This window comes from Salvelinus alpinus, chromosome 15 (assembly GCF_045679555.1).
Source record: "Salvelinus alpinus chromosome 15, SLU_Salpinus.1, whole genome shotgun sequence".
Classification (NCBI taxonomy): Eukaryota; Metazoa; Chordata; class Actinopteri; order Salmoniformes; family Salmonidae; genus Salvelinus; species Salvelinus alpinus.
The window spans coordinates 30,255,268-30,278,068 of NC_092100.1; the positions used below are offsets into that span (position 1 = coordinate 30,255,268).

General features: G+C 43.8%; 1 protein-coding gene across 1 annotated transcript in view; it reads right to left on the reverse strand.

Annotated features, from left to right (window-relative positions):
* The window catches only part of hydin (HYDIN axonemal central pair apparatus protein), an 82,134-nt gene that overhangs the window by 49,781 nt on the left and 9,552 nt on the right, over window positions 1–22,801 (reverse strand). Inside the window, exons 5-12 of the mRNA XM_071343283.1 lie at window positions 21,046–21,180; window positions 19,999–20,198; window positions 19,764–19,888; window positions 5,206–5,407; window positions 4,777–4,960; window positions 3,126–3,225; window positions 2,404–2,522; window positions 1,419–1,642 (exon numbers count right to left, since the gene is read on the reverse strand). Of these exons, the coding sequence (XP_071199384.1) occupies window positions 1,419–1,642; window positions 2,404–2,522; window positions 3,126–3,225; window positions 4,777–4,960; window positions 5,206–5,407; window positions 19,764–19,888; window positions 19,999–20,198; window positions 21,046–21,180 (1,289 nt within the window). The remainder of the gene's footprint in view (window positions 1–1,418; window positions 1,643–2,403; window positions 2,523–3,125; window positions 3,226–4,776; window positions 4,961–5,205; window positions 5,408–19,763; window positions 19,889–19,998; window positions 20,199–21,045; window positions 21,181–22,801) is intronic.

Consider the following 22,801-nt stretch of genomic DNA (forward strand, 5'->3'; position numbering starts at 1 on the left):
ATCCTCCTTTAAGTAGTGGGGTTACTATTCGCTGAAACACAAATTGCAGATTGTGGCTTAAAGTAAGTTAAATGGGGTTTATACATCCCATATTTCTTGACAAACCCTACTTAGTCAAATAACTTGTTTTATAAAAAACCTATACAATAGGTATAAGTGGTCCTAGTAAATAAATAAAGTTACCAGCACAGCGCACCCATTGACTATACATTACAATTAGCATATAATCAATATAGAAATGAAGGTTCTCATTACCAAAACGGACCTAAAAATGACGCGGTAATGAGAGGACCTTAGCTTAATCTGCAAGTAATAGGAGACAGCTGTAATGAGTGAGCAAGCAATTGACCACATCACTAAGCCCATTCATACTCTCCATGTTGGTAAGGTAATGGTTCTCTGACTTTTTCCCAATTTGAGCTTTTTAGACATTTTGGTCATGAGAAAGCACAGTGGGGTAAAGGGGGTGTTTGAGAATAAGAACATAATTTTGAAGGCATTTAAGCAAATAAATTAACTGAACTTGTGCTCATCTAAGGACTACTCCTTTAGGTATTCTAGAGTGTAAATTATTTCCCTATAACACATGGTATATTTGGACAGTAGAATTCAATGGCTATAGTTAATTCTTACACGTTCTGTGTTTGAGCTGCTTTTGAAAGCAAAAGTCGAATTTAAAACGTTATTGGCATTGTTGAATTCGATTTTCATCGTGGCAAGCTAGGACTGATGGTTTGGTAAACCAAGTGTGTTTGTTTGGTTACCAACTTGCTAGCTACTTCAGTGGATGTTGAACACATTTCTACCGGCAAACGGCAAATGTGTTCAATTATAGCCATTGTAAAAAAGGGATAATCAACTCGGGGCTATAAGCGTTCTATGGAAAATAATGATCCGTGGAAGGTCAATTCTACTCCACTAGCGTGTCGTGGAACACACCTTCCACGTCATTAATGATGTTTCATAGAATGCATAACAGCTCGTTTATTATCCGTTACATATGTTTTGTTTTATTCAAATAAGTTATGTAAAATTGTATAAAATGATCCGAGAATTTAATCCGGACAAATTTCGGTAATGAGAATTTGGCGTGAAGATTTTCTAAATTCTGGCGAAAATGTCAAATCTACTTAAAATTAGACAATTTGCCAAACACTAGACATCTTAGTCTTTAGAATGATAGGTGATTTTTGCAGATGCTTCATGGTTTTGTAACTCAATTTGCTACAGACATGTTTAAAACTGGTTTCATGAGAATCACCCAGCTGCTGGGGTATGGGGTGATATATGTCTGGACATGCTCGCCAATGCTTTATCTACCACAGTGGTGATGTACTGTACAGACCCTAACAAGACAATGATGGAGAGGTTGAGGACTGTGCTGGGATGGATGAGAGGGGTGATAGGGCAAGTGTTACCTAAACGTGAGGCTGATAGGCTGTGGGTTTCGCCCCACAGTGAAGATGAACTCCTCAGAGAAGACCCCCAGGGTGCTGGAGGAGAAGCAGACCTCCATGGCTTGGCAGGCCCCAGGGGGAACCATCCCCTCAGTAGGGCTGAAGGAGAAACACTGGCCAAACCCTGAGCTGGGAGGCACCAGCTTGAAGGTGGCCTCGATGAGCCCATTATTAGACAGAAGCACCTGAGAAGAAAGTGCATGGATGGACAGTGGAGTCAAATCAGGTTTAAACAGGGAGAGGGGACATTTGTAGGGAAAACCAAACTATGTAAATGTAGAATTTGATTAACCAAGCACTGTTTTCTGTGTGTTCATATTCTCACTTTTGTATTTAGCCTAATCAGAATTCATGTGTATTGTGACTGCAGTGTATATTCCATGGTCTTATCTATACTTGTTTGCTGGCTTTGGAAAGCTAGCAATACGCTAACAATGCATGATCCAACAGTCTTGTTCTGTGGGAACCAGTTTCACAGGGCTTTACAGCAAGGCTGCCATGAATGCCCTAAAAACAAAAGGGGCTGACTGGGTAGGCATACCTTAAATAATTATAATTATTTAAAGAGAGCCTGCCATGTGCTGTTCTATTATAAGACTAACAGTTATAACAATTATACTTAAATTACTCAATTACTCAAAAGTTTGGGTATCTGCAGACTACCAGCAGCAATAATGTGATGTATTTTGATGTGAGACACATCTTATTACAGGGGATAATCACAGTGCTGTTACTTCTAGTACATCTCTATTTCCTGTCTAACTCTTCTGCACCTCCAACAGCTGGGACCTTGCACATTATGAGTCTCATTTGTTGGGAGGGCTGATAATCTGGAACAAAGGTGTAAAACAAAACTCTGTAACTCTCATTCAGTGTAAGTGTAGAAAGATTTGTGTCTTAGCTTTGTTTAATATTGTTAGTACATCTCCTAACTAAGGTTAAGTACCTCATAGCTGTGTTTGGAGCCAATAAAGATGGTACCCATGTCAAGGAGGTCAAAGTTGAATTGTAATTTGGGGCCTAACCCCTCCCCCTTTATCCGTAGAGGTAGGCGAGACTCACGGCCTAATGTGGATAACGAAGAGCACAAAGGCAGAGAATACAAAGACGGAATTAAATAAACAAACTGAATATATGTAAACAAATGAGCATGAATCAAGCACATCTGCAGAACACAGGTGTGTAATGAAAACATCTAGACATACTGTACATACATACTTTGCCCTTTAGGCAAAAATCAACTCTCTATGACTTGTGTTATTGAGGTCACCACCTGCCCATGAAACTCTGTCAGTCATGGAAATTAATGGAAATCTGACCTCCGGGCACCGGAAATATAGATGGATACCAAATGCAAATCAACCAACAACTGCTTTGTCAGTTCGAGAGGATAGAATTATAATTGTGAACTAACACATGTTTTTTGCCTTATGGCTTGTAGGCTATATGATTAGACTATAATACCAGAAAACACTTTTCACAAAATGCATAAATAGAATACATTTTCAGGCCTTGTCACTTTTGATCAAATCCAAGGTGGGGCTTTCTCATCAATGCACCATTTTATTTCTGTTCATCATACTTCTGTTTGTAACATCAAACACAACTTAGCTAATACTGTAGTAAATCCATGAGCCCTCTCTCTGATCTAATGACATCAAACTTCACCTGTGATGTCGCAATAGACCGTCTGTTGATAAATCTTTGCCTCCTGTGGTTTGAAAATTATGTTGACCTCTGAGGTGGTGTTTGGCCAAATGTCCCCCTCCTGCAGGTAACACAAAGGCAACAGAGGAGGCAACTTTAAACAATATGCATCTTACAGTAGCAACACGATAACTGAAATCCTGCTGGAGGAGAAAGTGGTACAGTCCATCATGTGTCAAATGTGTCAAGACCGTGTAGAGTAGCTAAATTATATACTTTTGATATATAATTAAAAATGATATATCATAATACTTCCCCTTATACACTTGTGATTCTGCAAGAGCAAAGACAACTCAACACTGATGAAAGATATGTATAAAGCTTCTGTCCAAATGATAGTGTCTGTCAAATAGATAAAGTCATCAAGTGGAAAATAAAAGCAGCTGAGTGCTAATGAATGTAGTACTTATTAGTTAGAAAGATACTAATGCAATCATAATCAGCAGAGCTCTGGAGAGCAGAAGGAAAAGTTTGCCTAAGGGTAACGGTGGGGTTCTGGCCTCACTGTGCTGATGGAGCACAGCTCTTCAAGGTGCTTTACAGAATATTTGGGTGCAGAGTTTGTCCCTGGAAAGCAATGCTTTTTTGGATGCCTTGCTTTTTTTTGGGGGGGGGGGGGGGTGGAGTTTGTTTTCCCCTATGTTTTCCATCTCTCTGACAGTGAGGCATCAAGGTCAAATGATTGTGAGAGTTCCCTTAGGACCTAGTGTGCTTAACAGATGCCTAGGGCGAGTTGGGTTTCGTCAGGATGGATGAGAGAATGAGTGGCTGTCTCCCCAGGGGCATCTCAACCCATCGGTCAGACTCCGAGACAGCAGGTGAAATCAGGTTAGAGGCTAATTAGATCCACGTGGCCATGCCTCTGACTCAGCAGGCAGTCTCCCACAGTGTTTGGGAACACTGATACTTCTCACACACACAAGAACACATGGCCCCTCATAAGTGCATTTCCACAAACACAAATGGGGTTGAAGAATATGAAATTAAATATAGGAATATTCATGGGACTTCTATAGCTGCTGTGGAGCAGTGACTCACTGCTAGGTGGCAGAATTATAAGCAGAGAATTTTAAATGTGCTTTAAAGGCTGCGGTTTGTCTTCCACCACAGCTGAGTAATCCACAGAGCCAGATCTGTCACTGTCACCTGAGGCTGGAGCCAGGCAATGGAAAAACAAAGCCCTACGCTGCAAACACCACACTGGGTTATAGTGGTTGGTACAGAATACTAGTACAGGGTGTGGTATAATAAAGTGCATCCATTAATTTAGTGTATAAAATTTCCTTAGGCATTGCAATGCAAACCAATGATTATTGAGGATTTTGGCATGCAAGTTGGCATGGCTACTGCTGTATAAGAAAATATGATGATATTTGAGAAAACTGTGCCTTCAATGCACTGCACTTCGTGACTCGACACATACTGTAGGTTTACTAGAGGAAGAGGAGGATCACCAGGAGTGATTATATCATGTAATTCATCTTTTGTTTGACTGTGTGTGTGCAAAAAGTCCCGTATGACAGGAAAATTGGACTCTACAGTGTATAACAAAACATTTGCTATCAGTACACAGTAAATGCCCCTCCCTCCACCCCCACTCTACATCACACACCAGAGGTTCCACTGTGATGTAGTTGTCTGAGAAGGACAGACGTTCCTCCTTCAGCTGCCTGCGTCGGTCCTGGAAGGTGCGTGAGAGCAGGGAGAGACGGTCACGTAGAGTGGGGTCTGCGTCACACTCTGTCAGGAACTGATCCATGTCATCCTCCTCCTCCCGCTGCAGTTCGGAACAGAACCTAGAGCAGAGCAGAGATACACAGAGAGAGCGAGAGTGGGGGATGAGGTGGGGGATGAGGACAGAGGAGCATCTGAACAGGCTACATAAAACAGCATTGATCTGGACTGATCCTCAAGCTTAACTGATGATCCATTAGCTAAGGGTCACTTCAGATGTTTGTTTACAGGAAATCAATGTCTGTTGATGTGTTGATCATGTTTATATTATGTACATCATGGAGATGAGCATGAACAGACATCCTACCTTAGCTTCTGCTGCTCTTCCTCCTCTTTAGTGGACAGGCTCTTCCACTGGTAGTGGACTAGAGTATCACTCCTGTTCACTATGGAGACTGAACGTTGGTTGGCCATAGAGATGTAGGTTTTCTCCACTATGACAGAGTTCCTGTCCAGCCTCACATTCACGTCTGCAGACGCTCCATACAGACTGATGCCAATATCCTCCCCTTAAGAGAGACAACAAAGCCCAGACACAAACAGCAACTGAATTATTCAAGAGCACTGTAGCTGTCCAATATATTTATAGAAAGTCAAAAGTACATGTGGGTAGTTCTAAAATACATGCTTTTCTATACAGCCTATTATTTTTCAGGACTTTATGGCAAAGCCCCAAATGTGATGCTATAGGCTAGTCAGCGTGCTATTATTGGTCGGTGCTTCATAATTGGTCATGGAGATAGCGCTGTTGGATTAGCATGACATGTAGACTATACTGTCTGAGCCATCCACAACAATAACAGAGTCTCTCTGGGACCCAGTGACATTAGCACAAGTCACATGGTTCCCACCGGAGCAGCCAACAGAATGAAAAAAAAAATACAATGCAAAATCATTGCATAAATCAGCATGTGGAATATGTAAATACCTCTAGCTTTTTGTTTGGCTAGTTTGGTTACATTCAAAGCAGAGCTATGGTGCTTTAGCAGAGATCCTGACCTGACCCTAATCAGTGAACCGAGCAAAAATTTTACCCAAAATGAAATAGGCTGGTATTCAAATTGCATCCTGAGTTTTAAACAGGCAGTAAGCACCAGGCAGCCATCAAACTTCATTAAGCAAAAACATGGTTCATGCTAAATTCAGAGTAATACACCACAAGTAAACACAATGTGACGCTGTGGATCATTACCCAATAAGGTGTATTATTCTAACATTTCTTCCACAACGGTATAGTCGTACATTACATTATTCATATTTTCATCAAAACTTTTACAGAATGCTTAAATCAATTCAATCTGACCTCAGAAGACGGTCTAATATCCCAGTTGCTTTAACCGGCAGAATATCTATTTTTAAAATGAATATATTGCCACAGAATAATTTCTGTAGTTCTATGCTTCCCTTGTCTCCTCTTTCTGGCTATAGGGATAAAATCCATAGTGTGGTTTCAAAATGCATATGGTTATATATATGCCAAGGTAAGCGACCCTGGATAAAATTAACAAACTTACAATGAGGGAGAGATGTAGGAGGACTATTTGTACCAAACTTTAAATTGTATTTCCAGGAACTAGCATTTTGTCCCATCCTAATTTGCTTTAGACATGATTCTTCCACTCTATGGCTGAGTATAGAGATACAAATGGTGTATCTTATTCCCTTGGAAGAGATGGTCTACACTGATACTGTATATCCCTGAAACAATGTAAACTACACTTTGGTCCTGTTATTGCTCACACAATTTTTATGTGGCGCAAAATTGAAAAACAATGTAACTGGGAATCAAAATGGCATGCCTTGCGATCTGGAGGGCAGCCTTTTCCATCCCCCCCAGTGGTCCAAATTTGGAATCCTTACCCATGCCGATATCATGGACAGTAACGGTTTGAGAACATTCTAAGATTTGAAAGACACATACACATTAACAGGCAACTTCTTTTTTCTATATTTACAACTTAGGTCAGCTATGCTGGCATATGGATTCCCTTGGGAAACCCAACTACCAAACCATCCAGTGTTGGTATTTATAAATAAATTATCTGGGCTCCCAAAAGGACTGAGCTCTATAATATATAAACAACTTTTGGAAAGCTCATATTCTGAGCTAGCCATTAAAAAAGTATGGGCCACAGAACTAAGTGAATCTGAACAACCCTTTAACTGGAACAAAATATGGAAAAATATAACCTTGGCATCCCGTAAACCGAAACATCAACTTTGTTTTGTTAACAGACTGTAAAACCAAGGAAAAGTTTAGGATGAAATTGGCCCAAACTCCCAACTGTTCACTCTGTCCCCTAAATCAGATGGGCACATTCCTTCATATGATGTGGAAGTGCCCTGCAGCTAAAATGCTTACGGGACAAAGTAACAAAATTCATTACGAAGTGCAAATGTAAATATTCAATGCGTTGCATCTACAAAGTTAATTAACGATGATAGCTTCTTAAATCTCTCAATCAATCAGAGATGATTACTTCTGGCAGGCATAACTGCTGCAAAAAAAAGATGTTGGCCCTTAGAGGGCAATCGCCCCACTCTCTCCCAATTTGCCAGTAGATACAGTTACTATTAGAAGTTAAAAGGTTTGAATTATAGACAGCAAGAATTAATGCTAGTCAAGGAACAATTGAAGCCAGGACAAATACGCTTGACTCCGTAAAGAATAATCTCAGCTAAAGCCCAACACATACAAATAAACAATCCATGAAGCCCAGCACATACATACAAACAACATTTTTCAATTATTTTTTATTTCTTTTCTTTCAGGCCCACACTGTCACTGTGGTTTTCCTAGCTCTGATTCCACGAAAGCAAATGTGAGTAAATAATTCAGGAAGTGAAACATAAATAACAAGCAGTCTAAACGTTTTCCAATAAGTAGCTTGATACTGGGTAGCCTGTGTACCTTTAGCTAAAATTATACTCCTTGCCTCTCCTTGTCATTGCGAAATAGACTGGCCTTCCGGCAATCTTCAAATAACATTCTATCATTAATGAGTTCTAGGATATCAGAGTATGTGATCCTGATTCGATAACCTATCATCCAATCACAATGTTTATGCAAATACACTGTATATACACTACCGGTCAACAGTTTTATAACACCTACTCATTCAAGGGTTTTTCTTTATTTTTACTATTTTCTACATTGGAGAATAATAGTGAAGTCATCACAACTATGAAATAACACATATGGAATCATGTAATAACCAAAAAAGTGTTAAACAAATCTCAATTGGGTTGAGGTGCATTCCAGGTGACTACCTCATGAAGCAGGTTGAGGGAATGCCAAGAGATTCTTCAAATAGCCAACTTTTCCTTGATGAAAGCTTTGCACACTCTTGGAATTCTCTCAACCAGCGGTAGTGAGGTAGTCACCTGGAATGCATTTCAGTTAACAGGTGTGCTTTCTAAAAAGTTAATTTGTGGAATTTCTTTCCTTCTTTAATGCGTTTGAGCCAATCAGTTGTGTTGTGACAAGGTGGGGGGGTATACAGAAGATATCCATTTGGTAAAAGACCAAGTCCATATGGCAAGAACAGCTCAAATAAGCAAAGAAAAATTACAATCCATCATTACCTTGAGACATTAAGGTCAGTCAACACAGAACATTTCAAGAACTTTGAAAGTTTCTTCAACTGCAGTCGCAAAAACCATCAAGCGCTATGATGAAACTGTCTCTCATGAGGACCGCCACAGGAATGGAAGACCCAGAGTTACCTCTGCTGCAGAAGATAAGTTCATTAGAGTTACCAGCCTCAAAAACTGCAGCCCAAATAAATGCTTCACAGAGTTCAAGTAACATACACATCTCAACATCAACTGTTCAGAGGAGACTGTGTGAATCAGGCCTTCATGGTCAAATTGCTGCAAAGAAACCACTACTAAAGGACACAAATAATAAGAAGAGACTTCCTTGGGCCAAGAAACATGAGCAATGGACATTAGACCGGTGGAAATTTGTCCTTTGGTCTGGAGTCCAAATTTGAGATTTTTGGTTCCAACCGTTGTGTCTTTGTGAGACGCGGTGTGGGTGAGCGGATGATCTCCATGTGTATTTCCCACCGTAAAGCATGGAGGAGGAGGTGTTATGGTGTGGGGGTGCTTTGCTGGTGACACTGTCTGTGATTTCACACTTAACAAGCATGGCTACCACAGCATTCTGCAGCGATACGCCATCCCATCTGGTTTGCGCTTCGTGGAACTATCATTTGTTTTTCAACAGGACAATGACCCAAGTGATGAAGTGCTGCATCAGATGATCTGGCCTCCACAATCCCCCGACCTCAACCAAATTGAGATGGTTTGGGATGAGTCGGACCGCAGAGCGAAGGAAAAGGAGCCAACAAGCGCTCAGCATATGTGGGAACTTCTTCAAGACTGTTGGAAAAGCATTCCAGGTGAAGCTGGTTGAGAGAATGCCAAGCGTGTGCAAAGCTGTCATCAAGGCAAAGGGTGGCTATTTGAAGAATCTCAAATATAAAATATATTTCGATTTGTTTAATGCTTTTTTGGTTACTACATGATTCCATATGTGTTATTTCATAGTTTTGATGTCTTCACTATTATTCTGCAATGTAGAAAATAGTAAAAATAAAGAAAAACCCTTGAATGAGTAGATGTTCTAAAACTGTTGACCGGTAGTGTATACGTATATATAGACGCTACAAGCTTGGAGCACCTGTATTTGTGGAGTTTCTCTCATTCTTCTATGCAGGACATCTCAAGCTGTCAGGTTGGATGGGGAGCACCGCTGCACAGCTATTTTCCGGTCTCTCAAGAAAAGTTTGATCAGGTTCAAGTCCGGGCTCTGCGCTGGGCCACTCAAGGAAATTCAGAGACTACTACTGCGTTGTCTTGGCTGTGTGCTTAGGGTCATTGTCCTGTTGGAAGGTGAACCTTCGCCCCAGTATGAGGTCCTGAGCGCTCTGGAGCAGGCTTTCATCAAGGATCTCACTTTACTTTGCTCCGTTCATCTTTCCCTCGATCCTTACCAGTCTCCCAGTCCCTGCCACTGAAAAATATCCCCACAGCATGATGTTGCTACAACCGTGCTTCACCGTAGGGATGGTGCCAGGTTTCCTCCAGATGTGACGCTTGGCAATCAAGCTAAAGAGTTCAATCTTGGTTGCATCAGACCAGAGAATATTTTTTTCTCATGGTCTGAGAGCCTTTTACCAAAGAGCACCTTCTATCTACCAAAATATACTATAGTGTACCTTAGTAGCGCTTCCCTTCCTCCTCTTTCTACTAGTCTTTAGGTGCCTTTTGGAAAACTCCAAGCGGGCTGTCATGTGCCTTTTACTGAGGAGTGGCTTCCGTCTGGCCACTCCACCATAAAAGCCTGATCGGTGTAGTGCTGCTGAGATGGTTGTCCTTCTGGAAGGTTCTCCCATCTCCACAGAGGAACTCTAGAGCTCTGTCAGAGTGACCATTGTGTTCTTGGTCACCACCCTGCAGTCTCTTTGGCAAATGACAGGAGTGGCAAGGAGTGTTAGCTAAAAAGACTGGTACCCAGGCTAGCCTGTTACTACAGTAGGCCTAAATCCAATGCTGGAAAACAGTCGGTCTCTATCAAATAAGTATGTATACAGTACTCAACCACTTCAAAAGATTAGTCAAAGAAAGATAGATGCACTTAAACCATTATATAGGCCTCCTGTAACTATACATCCTTTATTAGGGATGTGGATTAGGCTATACAGTACTGTACAATAATCACATTATAACAAAATCACTTCAAAGACCTTACTATAAAGGATTGGCTTGACAGTATGCCTCTTAAATAGGTGTTGCAGACAGAGTCAAAGTAAATAAATCTTCATCAAAGTAAAATGAAGTACAAAATCCAGGGAAATAAGCTTTTTCTTTAAGACATGAATGTCACAACCTCATAAATCTATCCACTTTTCCTTTTATCCACCGATTTCTCTTGTGGAACACCCAAGTAGACCTATAACAGTGGTGTGACTGTGATATCTCGGTGAACGGCACTCTTTTGGGACCAAGGAACAAGCAAGGTGGGTGAGCATGCTCGCTAACGTAGTTGCTGCCCAGTTAAAGTACCTAATGTTGTCTCAGGAGGAACCGTAGATGATTAGCAGCATCACCAAAGCAAAGATATACTTAAAACCAGCACATATTAATGACGACAAGCCTGTCATGTGCAATAAAGCTGTAAGATGTGTCCTATAAAAAAGAAAGAATAGAAAATAGGGGAAAATGGAGGGACCATAATTATCGCTGAGATCCTGATGCTATGACAACGGTTGATGGGCAAGAAAAATGTGCCTCTCTCCCCCACTGGTCGAGCCAATATCATGCTTTCATCATCTAATTTCCTCAAGAGATTCATTCTGCACAGCCATCAGTTTCCAGGCTACGCATAGGACATTTTAACCTCAGCCGATACTACTGTTGGAAGTTCTCCCTTTGATTGCCCATGCTGCATTTGACAGGAGCCTTGAGCCCTCAGTGAAAAGCTCTTGAAAAAATTCTGAAGATTCTGCTGAAGTGCTGCTGGTGAGGAGAGGGTGAGCAGAGCAAAGGGGTTAGGTTTATGGTTAGGGATACAATTAGGATTAGGGTTAGAATTATGGTTAGTGGTTAGGTTTAGGGTAAGGAGTTAGGGATTTGGCGTTAAGGATACTAAAACAGACGTGTGTGTGTGTGTATGTGTGCTCATGCGATTTCCTAAAAGACTGCAGATAGTCAAGGCAGAGGCAGAGTCTAGGGTAAACTCGCCAAGGAACTGTCTCTTTGCTCCTAAATACGACAGCAGCTTAAAGACTATAACTAATTCATTAATTTCAGTAGCAAAGGAAGCCTGTCTTAAACCCACTGATAGCATTTCTCACCAGAATTTACTTTGAGGGGTTTTTCTGTGTGAACATTGTTCCCCAATAGGCAGCAAAATTGGCCCAAGGGTGATTTTATTTGGCCCCTCAAGTAATTTAAAAAAAATAAAATTGTATTTTCGTTTAATTTAGGAAATCTGTTCGGAAGTATTCCAATGCATAAATAGAGAGGCATATGTGATCGTATCGAAATTATTCTGTTTTTGTCAAATACTATATCTGTTTGCGTTCAATTTGCAGTGTATAAAATATTTATAACTATGTTCCGCCCTCCCGACCATCCACTCAAGGAAAAACCGGCCCACGGCTGAATGTAATTGGGGACCCCTGATCTAGCACATCAAGAACGAGAGAGTACGTAGCACTTCTTGTCTCCTGTCACGTAGAAGCCGAGTATCCAGGCAGGAGCAATGAAAGAAACCTGACATCTGTTTGCATTATTGTGTTAATTTTAGGAAATGACATAGCAGTGACTGGGGAGCTGGATTCATATATAGCTATATAGTTGTCATATTGAATCTCAGTATTAGCAGTCACACCCTTGAGCAAAGGAGCCTAATTTGTCATGCTTCGGCTACTATCCAATAAAATATACAATATGTAAATGTGTCCTTGTCACGATTCTCTAAAGTAGAACCCAGAAGCAGACCAGGACAAGGAGAGTAAGACGAAGGTGAGTATTTATTTACAAGTTTAAATGTAGTGATAGAAAAATCCAAGTAGTGGAGCGGGCAGCGGAGGTGAGTTGATGGAATTGAGTAAGCAGATCCAAGGAAGTAACTGAAGTCACCGACGACCAGGTAGGGATGGGATGAGTGTTCCGGGTGAATGATGTTCATGGCTAACGATCCGGCAGGGAATGGATGTCAGGTCAGAGCTTATGAAGTGGAGGGGTGATGATCAGGACCAGGTGTGCAGATAGCTGATGGGATACAGGTGCGGGTAATCAGAGATCTCCCAACTAGCTACGTCGCCCGGCAACCAGACAAGGTGCGTTCCAGGACACCGGAAAAACACTCCAGGACAGAACACAGGCAAAAACAGACTCAGGAAGCGGGATTCGTGACAGTACCCCCCCTCCAACGAACGCCACCGGGCGGACTACCCGGAGCGCCAGGGTGGAGGCGGTAGAAGTCACGAAGCAGGTCAGCATCAAGGATCTGACGCCGAGGAATCCAACTCCTCTCCTCTGGGCCATATCCTTCCCAATCCACGAGATACTGGAACCCTCGACCCCGCCGTCTGGAGTCCATGATGCGGCGCACCGTGTAGGCAGGACCACCTCCGATCATCCGAGGAGGAGGAGGACGAGGAGGAGGGGGCAACAGAGGACTGAGGAGAACCGGCTTGAGGCAGGAGACATGAAAGGTGGGGTGTACTCTAAGCGTAGCAGGCAACTTGAGTCGGACCACAACAGGATTAATGATTCTCTCCACCACAAACGGACCAATGAACCTCTGTGACAGTTTCCTCGACTCAGTCCGTAGAGGAAGATCCCGTGTAGCCAACCAAACCTTATCTCCGACGGTATAACCTTATCTCCGACGGTATGATACCGGTCAGAAACTCTAAGGAGGGCCTTCCTGGCCCGATGCCAGGTCCGGTGGCAATGACGAATGTGGGCCTGGACAGAGGGAACCGAGAGATCCCTCTCCTGAGAAGGAAACAAGGGAGGTTGGTAACCGTACAGGCACTGGAAGGGAGACATCCCAGTGGCAGATGAAGGGAGAGTATTATGGGCATACTCGACCCAGGGTAACTGAGAGGACCAAGAGGTGGGATCAGAGGAGACAAGGCAGCGCAGCGTGGACTCCATCTTCTGGTTGGCTCTCTCCGCCTGACCATTAGATTGGGGGTGAAATCCAGATGTGAGACTGACTGTAGCTCCAATGGCCAAACAGAAGGATCTCCAGACAGCAGAGGTAAACTGAGGACCACGGTCAGAAACAATGTCACTGGGAAACCCGTGGACCCTGAAAACCTCCCTAACAAGGATCTCGGACGTCTCAGTGGCAGATGGAAACTTGGAGATGGGGACAAAGTGAGCAAACTTGCTGAATCTGTCCACAATGGTCAGAATGACCGTGTTCCCAACAGAAGAGGGCAACCCCGTGACAAAGTCCAGGGCCAGGTCGCCGGGGAATAGGTAGGGGGTGAAGAAGCCCAGAGCTGGGCCGATTGGTACTCTTATTCTGCGCACAAACAGGACAAGCGGCAACAAACCTCCGGGTATCTTCTCCCATGGCAGGCCACCAAAATCTTCTGCGCAGTAGCGCCATAGTCCGAGCAACGCCAGGGTGACAAGCTATCTTGCTGGCGTGGGACCACTGAAGGACAGCAGAACGGACCGACTCAGGCACGAACAACCGACCGGGTGGACCGTTACCGGGGCCGGGCTGCGTCCGAAGGGCCGCCATCACATCCTCCTCAATCCTCCATGTAACGGCTCCCACGACAAAGTTCTGGGGAAGAATCGTCTCAGTCTTGGCCCCACTCTCCTCCGTCTTGGAGAACATCCGGGACAAGGCGTCCGCCTTGCCGTTCTTCGACCCAGGTCGGAACGTCAGGGAAAAATTGAAGCGTCCAAAAAACAAAGCCCACCTGGCCTGACGGGAGTTGAGACGTTTAGCCGATTGCACGTAAGCCAGATTCTTGTGGTCAGTCCAGACCACAAACGGTTGCTCCGCTCCCTCCAACCAGTGGCGCCACTCCTCCAAGGCAAGCTTCACAGCGAGAAGCTCCCGGTTACCCACATCGTAGTTTCTCTCTGCTGGTGAAAGACGACAAGAGTAGAAGGCGCAGGGATGGAGTTTACCGTCAGTGGAGCTACGCTGGGACAGGATGGCGCCCACCCCCACATCAGACGCGTCCACCTCAACAACAAACTGACGGGAAGTGTCAGGTTGAGAGAGAATCGGGGCGTTGGTGAATCGGCTCTTCAAGTCCAGAAATGCTCGGTCTGCCTCAGGAGTCCAACAGAAATCTCTGGTGCAAGACGTCAGGGCAGTTAAAGGGGCGGCCACCCGGCTGTAATCACGGATAAACCTCCGATAGAAGTTCGCAAACCCCAGGAATCTCTGGAGCTGCAATCTCGTACCGGGCTGGGCCCAATCCCGAACCGCCCGAACCTTCTCTTGGTCCATCTTGATCTCTCCCCTGGAGATGATGTACCCGAGGAAGGACGTAGTGTGGGCGTGAAAATCACACTTTTCAGCCTTCACGAACAGGCGGTTCTCCAATAACCGCTGCAGGACCTGCTTGACATGCTGGACGTGGCTAGAAAGCTCCCTCGAGAAGATGAGGATATCATCCAGGTAAACGAACACAAAAATACCAATCATATCTCTCAGCACGTCATTCACCATACTTTGGAACACAGCAGGAGCATTGGTCAGTCCAAACGGCATCACCTGGTACTCGAAATGTCCCATAGGTGTATTGAACCCAGTCAACCACTCGTCCCCCTCTCTGATCCGAACCAAATGATAAGCATTGCGTAGGTCAAGCTTCGTAAACACCGTAGCACCCTGTAAAGAGTCGAAAGCAGAGCTCATCAAGGGCAGGGGATACTTGTTTTTGACCGTAATATCATTCAACCCCCGATAATCAATACACGGTCGAAGAGAGCCATCCTTCTTGCTCACAAAAAAGAATCCTGCTCCCAGGGGTGATGACGAGGGGCGAATGAGACCTGCAGCTAGAGACTCCTTGATGTAGGTCTCCAAGGCTTCACGCTCTGGTCGAGAGATACTGTATAACCGTCCCTTGGGAAAGGCAGCTCCAGGGAACAGATTAATCGCACAGTCATAAGGTCGGTGGGGAGGAAGTGACAGAGCCTTCTGCTTACTGAATACTTCACCCAAATCGTGATATCTTTCTGGAACCAGGGACAAATCAGGGGGAGCAGACTCACTGACCTGACTGGGAACAGCATGAGAACAGGCAGTCCTAAGGCAGTTAGCATGACACTCAATGCTCCAACTAGTTACCTTACCCGTCACCCAATCAAACGAGGGATTGTGTTCTCTCAGCCAGGGGTAACCAAGAACCAGAGGAACATGGGGCGAAGGCAGAATGAAGAAAGAGATAACCTCTGAATGATTCCCCGACAACAACATCTTAACCGGTTCAGTCCTCATAGTGATCCGTGCCAGACTACTGCCGTTCAGAGTGGTTGCTTCAATGGCTTCCGGCAATTGCTCCTTGGAAAGCTCCAGCTGTTCCACCAAGTCGGCATCAATAAAGCTGCCATCGGCACCTGAATCGATAAAAGCGTTCATCGCTAAACTCTGATTCTTATTCATGAGGGTCGCAGGAAAACGGGGTCTGACAGGGTTCTTGGGAGGTTGAAACTGGCTCGCTAAAAGTCCTCCCAAAACTAGCGAGCCGGGCAGTTTAATGGGCGCTGAGGACAAGCGGAGATGTAATGTCCCGAGCTACCACAGTAGAGGCAGCTGTTGGTCTCACGTCTACGTTGGCGCTCCTCCTTAGTTAACCCGTGTCGCCCCACTTGCATGGGTTCAGGATCTGGCGGCAAGACACCTCCACTAATCCCGTGTGGGGAATAATGATCAACACGTTCTGGTCCACTTCCTGACCCGAATGGTAACCGAGTTGCTGATTGATTGGACGGGCCCCACTGCTTCTCCCTCCTTCTCTCTCGGACTCTATTATCCACCCGAATAGATAATGTGACCAAACTGTCTAGGTCACTAGGCTCTGGATAGGAGATCAGCTCGTCCTTGAGTTGCTCCGACAACCCCTGGTAAAAAGCCGCTTGTAGTGACTCCTCATTCCAACCACTCTCCACAGCCAATGTCCTGAATTCAATCACAAAGTCTGCCACACTGCGAGCTCCTTGGCGAAGAGAGAACAAATGTTTAGCTGCGTCCTTACCTCGGACTGGATGGTCAAAAAGCTTTCTCATCTCTGCCGTGAACTCCTGGTATGACGCCATGCAGGTGTCCTGTCGTTCCCAAACGGCTGAAGCCCATTCCAGAGCTCTACCACGCAGCAGTTCAATAACAAAAGCTATCCTAGCCTTCTCTGTGGCGTAAGAGTATGGCTGCAGATCAAAAACTAAACCACACTGCATAAGAAATGAACGGCATCTTCCCAAATCCCCTTCGTACTTATCAGGCGTCGGAACCTTGGGCTCACGGAAGGAAACCGCTCCAGAAGCGGCAGGTGAGAGGGGTGAAACAGGTGGTGGATGACCCGCCGGCAAACTGAGCTGATCCTGGATACTCGTCAAGCTAGCAGAGAAGTTCCGGACTGAAAACGCTATCTCCTGTAGCGCCGTGTTGTGTTGTCCCAATATCTTCTCCTGCTGGGTAATGGCATGGCAAACGGAGTCCAGGTCCGCTGGGTTCATCCTTGGCCGGATCGTTCTGTCACGATTCTCTAAAGTAGAACCCAGAAGCAGACCAGGACAAGGAGAGTAAGACGAAGGTGAGTATTTATTTACAAGTTTAAATGTAGTGATAGAAAAATCCAAGTAGCGGAGCGGGCAGCGGAGGTGAGTTGATGGAATTGAGTAAGCAGATCCAAGGAAGTAACTGAAGTCACCGACGACCAGGTAGGGATGGGATGAGTGTTCCGGGTGAATGATGTTCATGGCTAACGATCCGGCAGGGAATGGATGTCAGGTCAGAGCTTATGAAGTGGAGGGGTGATGATCAGGACCAGGTGTGCAGATAGCTGATGGGATACAGGTGCGGGTAATCAGAGATCTCCCAACTAGCTACGTCGCCCGGCAACCAGACAGGGTGCGTTCCAGGACACCGGAAAAACACTCCAGGACAGAACACAGGCAAAAACAGACTCAGGAAGCGGGATTCGTGACAGTCCTAGATGAAGGCTACTAAAGGGCAAATTAATAAATCAATAGATGGATTGATTAGAATAGAATAGATGGACACTGTATATACAGTAGAATCACTGCTTAACCACCCCTGCAAAAATTTTACCATGTTTGAAATTACATGTTCATGGGTCAAAAATGTACAGTACTACTTGACAAGATACTCATGATTTGCTGCGTTCACTGGTTCCAGAGGGTAACCTCCAGAGCAGCTTCATCTGAAGCATACATGAGAAGGAGACAGGGAAAGGTGCTGAATTAAAAATGATACAACCCTGATGGGCCTACAGTGGTCTTTTTAGAGTAGAGCACATTATAAAATGTTAATGCTGCTGCCCTTCACTAGACCTGTGTGTGTATGCAGTGAGACAGCAGACCACCAAGCACCACCTGAGCCAAACACACACACATGCGTTTACACGCGCACAAACACGCATGCACGCAGGGATGCACACGCACGCACGCAGGGATGCACACACACGCACACACACACAAGCACACAGATAAACATGCACACACACACACACACTCACTCAAGTACTCCTCTGGCTCTTAATTGGTTTACTGTATCTCACACAGATATAGTTCTCCATCACATTGCAAATTCACCTTTTATCAACTTTCAATTCTACCAAAGGCTTGTCAAAATAATGAAGTGATAAAGGGGGACTACTCTAAATCCTCCATCAAATCTGGATTTCACCACATCATAAAAACACTTTTATCAATCTTTAACACTGCAATCACCTTGGAATCCTATAAGGTCCCTTTGCCAGCACTACCCATTATCACAATCACAAACATGGGACAGTTTAAGATCTTGAATTGAGCCAAAAATAATTGCACATCCGCTTACATTCCAGCTGGAAAAGAAAACATATTGGGGTTTCCAATGGAGTTCTATCAATATCTCAAACCATCAGCTGGTATAATCACACAAACAAAACAAGACAGACGTGTCTCCAGGGGCTGTCCATTCTAACAGGGCTGACCACACTGCTATAGGCAACAGATAACACCAGCACACCCAGCCATCCACATTCATACATCTGTTAATAGGATATATGCTAATTCGGGTGTTTTCCCTATACGCTAGGTGCAACCTGTGTGAAAGAGCAGAGATTAAAGACTGTGAATAAATGCCCCTGAAATGATTAACACTGTTTTACCATTCCTGCTGCTGGGTCATTACGAAGGGGATATTTTATTATTGTGTTCACAGTGAATGTATGGTAAACAGATTCATCCTTTTAGTTCCACCCCATTTGATGTAGTTGATTATCTTATGCAAAAAAATGTATGTAATGTGAGTGTGTGTATGCATCTGTTTCTATGAAGTACCTTACTGGTGTAGAGCAAGTACTTGTGTGCTAGCGTAATGCAAAGTGAGTGGGTCTATCGGTGGGGACTCTGGGGAGACATGTACACTGAGTGTACAAAACATTAAGATCACCTGCTCTTTCCATGACATAGACTGACCAGGTGAATCCAGGTGAACGCTACAATCCCTTATTGATGTCACTTGTTAAATCCACTTCAATCAGTGTAAATGAAGGGGAGGAGACAGGTTAAAGAAGGATTTTGAAGCCTTGAGACAATTGAGACATGGATTGTGTAAGTGTCCCATTCAGAGGGTGAATGGGCAAGACAAAAGATTAGTGCCTTTGAACAGGGTATGGTAGTAGGTGCCAGGCGCACCGGTTTGTCAAGAACTGCAACGCTGATGGGTTTTTCATGCTCAACAGTATCCCGTGTTTATCAAGAAACGTCCACCACCCATAGGACATCCAGCCATCTTGACACAACTGTGGGAAGCATTGGAGTCAACATGGGCCAGCATCCCTGTGGAATGCTTTCGCCACCTTGTAGAGTCCATTTCCCAACTAATTGAGGCTGTTCTGAGGGCAAAAGGGGAGTGTGCAACTCAATATTAGTAAAGTGTTCCTAATGTTTTGTACACTGAGGGTATATTGTATATGGTTTATTCTTTGTGGGGAGAATTTTGGATGTAGATGATTGTAGAGTATAGATGCATGTGTAACATCTGTATAATGGTGACCATAAAGCTCCAAGGATACTGAATCTTGTCTAGCCAGACCTGTGCGGTGTAGCTGCTGCTTTATAGTAATGGTCTTGCACCTGTATGGTAGTGAAGCAGCAGATCCTGGCTGTGGTCTCCTGCAGTCTTGGGTAGAAAGTCAACTGTCACCTGCATGCTCTCTCCAACTCCAATAGTTCCAAGAGGGGGCTCCACTGAAAAAGGGCTTGACAGAACAAAGGCATGGACAGGTAGAAATGGTTGGTTTAGCATGGAGTACTTGGGCTAGAACAGACTAGAGGCTAGAACAGACTCCTATCATAGATCATCTCTCACCTGTGTGTGCTTAGCTGAAACTTGGCCTCACAGTTGCCAATGTTGCGCACCAGCAGGGTCTTCTGTGAGGAGCACTTCACAGGGCACAGAGAGAAGTGCAGGTGGTCAGGGAAGTCTAGGATGGCCCGCGCCCCAATTGCCCGGATAGGAACCTGAAACCTCTCCCTCTCTGTCACACAGATGAGCCTGTGGATGTAGTCCTGGGAGACGGGGGAAGAGAGGTTACTTTATGAAGTTCACAAGGACAGGACAGCACAGAGGTAGACTTCAGATTCAACTTTGATCAGTTTCTTATTGGATTCTGTCTCATGTGGTGCATGAAGGACATGTCCTGATCAACAATGTCTTGGAACTATAACACATGCATAACCAAAGGTTCACTGCTGCTCCAAATGTTCACATCTTGTCAAGTATGTTGTTTTTTCGGGGGTCTGTCATCCAAACAGTCCTCATCTCTCCCTATTGTCTCCATACAGATGAGTTGGCTCCAGGCCTGATTATGTTGCCAAGGGCCCTGAATCTCTCTAACAACTGCACTCTGTATTAATGTGCAAGCAGAGCAAAGCAGATTACCAGGCCATATTAGAGCCTGGAGAATGGCAGCTAATGGAGTGAGAGTAGGCTGTGGTGGAAACATTCCCTGTCATGCCCATGCTCATCAAAGCACACTCTCTGATAGAATTACAGTGCAGCGGCACATTAACAAGGAATATGAGCTTTGACATTGATGTTTCACCGTGTTGTCATTACTGAAGAGGAAAACCTGAAGCATTGAAATCTTTCCTTCAGACCAAGGGTAATGAATGAGACTGGTTTCATAACTAGGCCTACATTTCTTTCAGTAATGTTCAGAACATAAGAAAGCTGTTTTCTTTTGGAATCAGAAAGAGGACATTTCATGAACAGATTGAATAAAGTTGGAAACATTTGTTTGCTTTGATCCATAGCATTAAAAGAAAACGTAATAGTGTATTGCACTTTACAGTGTTCCAACTGTTTGTTAAGTGTGTTGCTATATCATTTTTATTTGATTTGTGTTGACAGTACCTTGTTCTCCTGAGGTGTAAAGAGGACACTGAATGTGGACGCCATCCCTGGGGCCACTTTGCTACATACATCCACTGGACTGACCACTTTAAAATACAGAGAGTCTCCCTCCACCACCTTCACCAGCCGTGGGATCTAAAGATCAGAAAGACACACACACACACACACAAACACACACACATATGCACATGCATGCACGCACATACACGCGCACACACAGAGAAATAGAGAGAGAAACAAAGAGAGAGACAAAGAGAGAGAAAAGAGAGAGAAAGAAAAAGAAAGAGAGAAAGAGAGAGGGACATAATGACTAACTCTCCACTTTGACTTTGCAACATCCCTACTCCCTACTCTCCTAAGCCCCAAAAGAAGCTCAAAGACAAGAAACATATTTAAGAAAAATAACTGCAAGAAGAACATAAGAAATTATATTCCTTTCCTCTGTTTAAAAAAAATATATATTTCAACATGCTGGTGGCAGTTTGGCAGACCATACTAAGGTACAGAACTGTGTTCATTTTGGCAGCTATTTTAGATTTAGTTTTAGTCTCAGTCACATTTTAGTCATTTCATCCTTCTTAGTTTTAGTTATTATCAGTCGACTTAAACTCAGGACAATTTTAGTGTAGTTTTAGTCACAGTCATTTTTGTCAAATATTCATCAGCGCATTTTTTTCCCATTAAATCATTTACTTGTAACTTCCATCATGTGCACATTAAGATAGCCTTGTCCAAAGAGGCCTACTATCCCCTCATATAGCTGGCACATTGCTATTGTGGCAGATTGGAACCAATGCTAGCCATGACTTACCATAGGCTACAAAGCCTTGGCAACAGGTTAAACCATTTAAGCATACAGCTCTTTTCTCCCAATCATAACCTTGGGGTGGGGGTAAATAACAGTGACTCGCATTTGCCGACCGCAAGAGCGGCAACACAGATGAATAACAGCACACATGGGAAAATGGAGCATGTGATGTGATCAAAGCGAAAATAGCCAACATGAAAGTAAGAGAGTAAACATTATAGTTTTTAGTTGAGGTTAGTTACAATTAAAGTGTCCTGGTTCGCTGGCTGTGCATCAGTTCAAAATATTTACGAGTGACTGAAGTGACTGCCCGGGAGCTGTGTGACTGAAAAGCCGTTAATTCTGCCAATGAGAGGATTGCATCAAATATTCTGCAAAGACATGAATGCTTATGATTGGACAAAAAATATTAATGTCTAATTGAATGTCCATTAGTCTCATGTGGAATTCTCGTCTCGTCACATTTTCATCAACTAAAATGAAAACGAATTTGTTACTAAAGTTATTGTGTTTTTATGGCATCTCGTCTCGCTATCTTTATTAGTTTTCGTGAGGAAAAATAGGTTGTTGACAAATATTTTTCATCATAGTTATTGTTGACAAAATTAACACTGGAACAAAACAGTATGTCACCAAATGCATCAACGTAAAAGTGCACTTGTTTAACTTCTGTTTGATATAAAAATCAGCCAAATGCAATACATCCTAAAAAAGAGTTTGGGGTTTGGACAGGCATGCAACATAGTATATTTAGAAATTCAGGATTTAAATGACCAATAAATAAAAGGAATTGTGGCTTTGACTCTACTGCCAATAACTTTTTCTAGGCCTATCTATTTGCCATCAACATGGGACTGCAGTGAGGAGGTGAGACATTTGACTACAAAGCTAAATCTTTCATATATTTTCTCCTTGCATTTTAAATCCAACGACTGTATGCATTACAGC